The sequence below is a fragment of the Triticum dicoccoides genome, chromosome 3A, assembly GCF_002162155.2.
Source record: "Triticum dicoccoides isolate Atlit2015 ecotype Zavitan chromosome 3A, WEW_v2.0, whole genome shotgun sequence".
In the NCBI taxonomy this organism is placed as follows: domain Eukaryota; kingdom Viridiplantae; phylum Streptophyta; class Magnoliopsida; order Poales; family Poaceae; genus Triticum; species Triticum dicoccoides.
The window spans coordinates 641,585,882-641,592,966 of record NC_041384.1 but is presented as its reverse complement, the minus strand read 5'-3'; the positions used below and the strand labels follow the sequence as shown (position 1 = coordinate 641,592,966).

At 47.5% G+C, this 7,085-nt stretch overlaps 1 protein-coding gene across 1 annotated transcript; it reads right to left on the bottom strand.

Annotated features, from left to right (window-relative positions):
* Positions 1–2,717: 2,717 nt before the first annotated feature.
* On the bottom strand, positions 2,718–4,205 carry LOC119272443 (tyrosine decarboxylase 1-like). The gene has a single exon (XM_037553931.1). The coding sequence runs from the start codon at positions 4,203–4,205 to the stop codon at positions 2,748–2,750; it is 1,458 nt and encodes a 485-aa protein (XP_037409828.1). The 3' UTR covers positions 2,718–2,747.
* Positions 4,206–7,085: the final 2,880 nt, after the last annotated feature.

Below are 7,085 nucleotides of genomic sequence, written 5' to 3'. Positions count from 1 at the left end.
CTGAATTGATAACCTTGGTTTCATAACTGAGGGAACTACTTATCTCTACTGTACTGCATCATCCTTTCCTCTTCGAGAAAATCCCAACGCAACTCACAAGTAGCAACGCTCAATTTTAATACACTCTGAAAACTTCTTTGCAACATTTTCTAGAGCTCCCGGAACCATTGGATCTGAGATCCAACGACTCCCAAGAGGTCGTATCACAGTATCGCTAAGTCTAAGTATCACTTGATATTCCCCCTAGAGCATACAACAACGACAAACATGATGGCGTCTGTCTCTCCAGCTCACAACCAGCAGCGTCTGCGGGAACGAGTGCGACCTCCGATGGAGGTCACCAGCGCGGGCATGAGTGCCATGACCGCATGTATGCAGTGCAACACACACATACGCTGCACATGCACACAACGCATACACAATTGAATGTGCAATGGGGAACCTGTGTGCACGGGTAGCACCAATTGCTCTGGTGCACCAGATACATCCCCATGCATCGATTTTGGGCGTGGGTAATGGCCGTCCACACCTGTATTCGTCTAAATATTTCTTGTCTAAACCCGTACCAGTACCCGCACCTCAGGTTTCAAACGGTTCCTGGCTAGATGCGGGTAATACCCGCGGGTAAAAATACCCATCTCAGCCATCTTACCTATTTCATACTTCACCATGTGTTTTTCAGCATTTTCACATATATGCGCAATATTTCAGCATGTATACTTTAACATTTCACACACACACACACACACACACACACACACACACACACACACACACACACACACACACACACACACACACACATATAGTGATAATATTCATCACCCAGGGTGCAGAATAAGTTATTCTTCAACCGAGGTAATCTTACGACCACTTCATAATTAAATTATATTTGAAATTTGAATAGTTACATTCCTATTGATTCACTACGTAAAATTTGACATAAAAAATAAAAATATAGGGCATAAGACAAGAAAATTTGCAGTTTATGTATATTTTACAGCGATTATATATTTTCTTACGCTCTCTTTTTACATCGAAAATAAGACAAAACTTATGAAACGTAAAATTACGATGCATTGATGGTAAAGTAGATAAGGGTGAAGAATACATCCTACCACCTGATGATAGTTACCCCACATGTCTCATATACTACTATATGATATTCTATATACTAGTTTTTCATTATAAGTATGTTCATATATTATATATAAGATAATCCAAAGTAGGTAACATGAAAAAATTGCAAATTGATCCATGATTTTTATTATATTTGTGAAATACGTATATATTTGTATGTAAAATGAAGCATACTGAAAATATGATGCATACTATCTAAAAAATACTGTATATACTACCTAAACATTCTTATATACTACATACTACGCGTACATGTGTGTATGTGTGTGTCCAGTTACATTCATGGATGAGTAGTCTATAAGTGAATTTTTTAGACGAACATTCACAACTGTACTTTCTTGTTTTTTTTTCAATTACAACACAAACCAACGGGGACCATTTTCTTCTTTTATTGAAGATACTTCTGCAGCCCCTACTTCGAAATGATCAAAAAAAGAGACTACATAATAAGATCAACAAAATCAAAGAAAAAATCACGAGTTCAAAAAATAAAATCAACGCATTTAAACAAGATCATGCACATAAACAAGGGGAGGGGATTTTGGGTCGAGGCTAGCGGTTGCATTAGCCTAGGGTAAAGCGGCTAGTTTTTTTTTCCTTTTAGTGAATGATACATGAGACCTACGTGTTAGAAAGAATTAGTAAACACGTGTATCCCTCTCCTATTAATTTCCGTCTTAACAGTACTAGTTATGTGCATAGATGTTTCTATTATATGCGTAGTACATGCTAGTCTGGTTTGTAATTAGTATGTCATTAATTTTGTTAATGTCATGATCGTGATCGTTTCCTGAATTAATTTAATCAAGAAATTCCTATTTACTAAGCAACTAAAGTCACATTTCTTAGAGGTAGTAAAATGTATTTTTGTGGAAATGAATAAATAGAAAGGACATCCAGATTTGATACTATCTTTCATGATGGTCATGTAGGAGCAAAGATTTACACCGGATACTCTGTGACAATCTTCATTGGGTTCTTCATGAATTGCATGTTCTCAGTATTTTATTTAGCGCACGTTCCGTTCGTTTTGGAGTGCGCCGACTTCCTCGGCCTTCTCCCTGACAAACTCTAACGTGTCTTGGACATGCCGCATCTCCGTTTTGGTTGTCGCATTCGGCACTGAAACTGTGAGGTTCGTTTGAGGGTTCAAGTCTTCACACGCACCTATTTTTTGAAAGTTGAAAAAGAATTTATAGGCCGAGCCCAGGACAGAGGAGGTGGGGTGGTGTTCGCCGGTTCGTACAGACGTACAGTATAGCCTGTAAGCGTCAAATACTATGAATTGGGAGTTGCCAACCTATTATAGTTGTGCAATTTGAATGAAGCTCAACCCCTTTTCAGTCAAATGTGGAATAGACACTCCCTCAAACTTCTCAAAAGATAATCTTTATTGCATTCTTGATGCTTCATATGCACTAGAATGCTCTTATATTATGGGACTGGGTGAGTACATGGATTTTTTTTTTTTGAAAGGACATGGATTTTTTTTTTGAAAGGACATGGATTTTATTTGGTTGTGCATATGTTGCAATTCATGCTTACCGAATCCCATATTCTCAGTATTTATCTCAGCGCACGTTCGGTTCCTAGTCATGCCCGGAGTCCTAAGGGAGGGCGCCGACCTCCTCGGCCTTCTCCCGGACAAGCTCCCACGTGTCTTGGACGTGCTGCATCTCCGTCATGGCTCCGCCCACAGCCATACGGATAACAAACTTGCCGTCCACCACGAAGTGCGTCATGAACGCCCTCCCGCTAGCGTTCACCGCCACGAGGAGCCTACGGTTCAAGCCATCACCGTCGCCGTCGTGCCCTGGACGGAGGCGGAAGGTCACGAGGGAGAACCTCGTCGGCGCTACCACCTCGAACCGCCCGTCGGCCTTCAGCTCCTGCTCGAACCACCTGGCCATCTCGACGTGCCGCCGTACGTACGCCCGCATGCCCGCCCCGCCGTAGCGGCGCAGGACCACCCACAGCTTCATGGCGCGGAACGGCCGCGACAGCGCGATCTGCCAGTCCTTGTAGTCCACCACGCCCGCGCCTGCACTTTCTTCTGTGACGTTGCTGAGGTACTCTGGGTTGGTGGACAGCGCGGAGGTGAGCGCGGCCGGGCTCGCCACCCATAGGCAGCAGCACTCCATGTTGGTGAGGAACCACTTGTGCGGGTTCATGCTCACCGAGTCCGCGAGCTCGGCGCCGTCGATGTGATGCTGGAACTCGGGGCAGATCAGGGCGCTGCCGGCGTACGCGGCGTCGACGTGCAGCCACATGCCGTGCCTCCGCGCCAGCTCCCCGAGGTCCCGCACCGTGCCGACCGTGGCGCACAGGTACAGCGGCACGAGCCCGCTGGCCACGTCGGCCTCCACCGCGTCGCGGACGCTGTCCGTGGTGAGGCCGTAGCCCGACGCTGCCGACGTCCGGATGACGCGGAAGTTAGACCGCGGGATCCCCACGATCCTCGCGCCCTTCTGGAACGTGGAGTGGCTCTGGTCCGAGGCGTAGACCACCAGCCTCAGGATGCCCTCGTGGCCGAGCCTGCTCAGCGCGCGATCGCGCGCGGCCGCGAGCGTGCACACCACGGCCTCGCAGGTGCTCCCGTGCAGCACGCCGCCGCCGCCGCCGGAGAAGAGGAGACGGTCCGGGAGGCCCACCAGCTTGCCCATCCAGTCCACCACGGCGCTCTCGAGCTCGGTCGCGGCCGGCGAGGCGGCCCGCATGAATGGCACAACGTTGAGCCCGGTGGAGAGCATCTCGCCGGCGAACCCGGCCGTGCTGGCGTTCATGGGGAAGTAGCCGAAGAACTTGGGGCTCTGCCAGTGGGTCAGTGCCGGGACGATGTGAGACCGTACCTCCTCCAGTATCACGTCGATGGGCTCGCCGTTCTCGGGCGGCGCGTCGGGTAGAAGCGCACGGAGGCACCCTGGCAAGGACTGGGGCTGGACCGGATACGTCTCGACGTCACAGTAGTACTCGGCGAGGAAGTTGATCACGGCGCGCGACTCCCCGGCGAAGGTCTCGGGGTCCAGTGACGATAGCACGTCAAATGGTGCTCCACCCGTCGCCATGGTATGTATCTACGCTTGCTGGTTCTCGTACACGTGAGAAGGAAACGGGCTGGAGTACTTTGTGATTGTTTTTTTTTTTTTGAGCATGAGTACTTTGTGATTGGGCTCGGTCTTCTGGCAAGTGTGCCCGTCGTGTTTATATATTAGGACTTTGCTAGACGTACGGAGTTTCACGGGGGATTTACAGGTTGCTTAACATTGATTGGTCGGGAATTGATTAAGACGCACGGGTCCATTGATGGAAATCAGAGAGGGCCAATTAGAAGAACGCGCAGTCCTCAACATGTAAAAACCTGTACTACCTTCGTTTCAGTTTACAAGTCCTACGCATATATCTAGGTTGTCAATTTTATCATCCTAATATAAATTATATAACATAAAAAGTATACCATTTGAAAATAAAAACTTCAAAGTTTATGTTGGTATATTTTTTGTAATATATGATTTGTATTAGGTTAGTCAAATTGACGATCTAGGGGTACGCACACGCCCTGTAAACTGAAAGAGAGGTAGTAGAATGTACCTGTACGTATGTGCCAGCCAATCAATGTTAAGCAACCTGTAAATCGCCGTAAAACTCCGTACGTCTAGCAAAGTCCATATTGTACTCTCTAGAAAGCAGTAATTCTATATGTACGAACAAGTTACGAAGCCGTATCACCCCCACACACACCCATCCACCCACCCACCCGAGTCCCCTATTCCCAATTTCCCAATCACAGGTTGGCGCCTGGTTATCTACGTAGTAAAACTTAACGTAAGCTTCAGTAGGGGATGTACCATTGCTCGTCAAAAGACGTACTACGTCGGGTGTGTTAGGCGTGTGTGCGCATTATACGTACTCCTGCATGCGTGTGTTAGGCGTATTCAAGAAATGCATACGCCGAGCAATCACCCAAAAGGCCGCTGATCAGCCTGATCTGGTGGTTGTACAGATACTCTACTTGTCGTACAGCTAGAGCGAGCACAAATCACCAGATCATCTTCATTGTAATCTGTTCGGCTGCTCTCCAAGTATCCATCAAACGGTTCACCTAAATTCATACTGCAATGATCCATCTCCTTAGAGCATCTCTAGCAGATCTTTTATATCGCGAACTCTTATAGGGGCCGAAAACAGCCGTGATAGAACAAGAACCGAATATGAACCCGCAAAACTTGAAATCACACATTCGCGCGAGAAATTGAACTAGTTCAGTAGAACTACTAGCACTTGATCATCTTAAAAAGTCATACAAAGTAGAATTTTTTTCAACTAATATTTATAGTAGCAGGCGCCACCGTAACCCTAATTACAAAATTGGGCTCACCGGAGCCGGGGGATTGCGGCGGCGATCCTGCGGCGGCGGAGGAGCTCAGTCCTCGTCGTCGGAGACGAGGTCAACGTAGACCTCGTCCTGCTTCTTGGCTACGCGGCGCCACTCTTCCATGTTGGTCGTGAACTCCTGCACCGCTGCCATCCCCTGCTCGAGGAAGATTGTGTCGATGTCGGCGTCCCGTGGACGGTGCTGCTTTGCCTCCTTCTCCTCTTGCGCAGAGCGCACGACGATGGCGGCCTCCGTGACGTCCGCCTCCGCTTGGGGCCGCCGCCACCGTGACCCACCGACCACATTCCGTGCCACATCGAGAGAGGGGAGGGGGAATTGAAGTAGCCGACGGCGAGAAATCAAGAGGGGGGATTGGGAATTGCGGCGGCGGGCGGATATGGTTTCGACCCGTATTTCAGCCGCAAACCCTTGCATATACTACGCAGGGGCGAGAGGGGGGTGTGGTTTGCGGGTCACTGTACAATAATGTACGGGGCGGACGACTATAGCATGTGGTCCTGAAGTTGCTATTGTTTGCTGCCGGCCGCCTCTTCGGCCATGGCGGTGGAGACAACGGGATGCGTGGTGACCATGAACAATTGGTGTGACACATCGCACATGTGTACTTTATTATGCTCCGGTGTCTCGTCTTGTTACTCCCTCCGGTCTTTTTTACTGTGTATATAAGGATTGTCTGAAGTCAAACTTCGTAAAGTTTGACCATAGTTATATGAAAAAAATATTAACATCTATAATGCTAAATTTATACAATATGAAAAATAAAGTCATGATGCATCTAATGTTGTTCATTTCACATTCTAAATGTTTGTATTTTTTTTCTATAAATTTGGTCAAAATTTAGGAGATTTGACTTTAGACAAATCGTATATGCGAACTAAAAAAGATCGGAGGGAGTACATCAGTATAATCATATCTTCTCTTGGTTTCCCTTGTAATCTGGTGTTGTAACTTGTAGTCATGTAGGGCTCAACTTTCAGCTAAGAAGCAGGGCCGGGGACGCAGCTTCGGTGCCTTAAAGGCACCTGCCTTTGGGTCACTGACATGTGGACCAGCCACCTGTTGGGTCCACATGTCATAGACACAAAAGCAGGTGCCTTAAGGCACCGAAGCATTGTCCAGGGCCGGGAAATGTTTGCAGAACACAAAATACAACGCATCATCCGCGTGAAAAGATGTAGTTCACCAATAATGCAAGAAAATAGAGGCTAGAACTGACACGTGATGACACAAAAATGATAAACAAGCTCAGCATGGCTAACAGACAAGTTAAACAATCTTAATGCGAATCAGAAACTGGTTGGATGGTTACGAGCACAGTGATATTCCCAACAGGTTTAAGTCATAGACTTGACATCGGCGCTCGCATTTTTTCTAGATTTATTTTAGGTCTTTTGGCGATATGTGTTTAGCGGGACGGAACGTTCCTGTCAACGAAGACATCTGTATCGACTTCGTCAATTTCAAGATGATATGTCGGCTCACTCTCCTCCCGGGTCACACACACGTGCAGCTCCGGAGGATCCCTAACCCTAGAACCAGAGGCCCTCGATCT

Coding starts and splice junctions, on each gene's coding strand:
- LOC119272443 (XM_037553931.1), bottom strand. CDS start 4,205: ATGGCGACGGGTGGAGCACCATTTGACGTGCTATCGTCACTGGACCCC.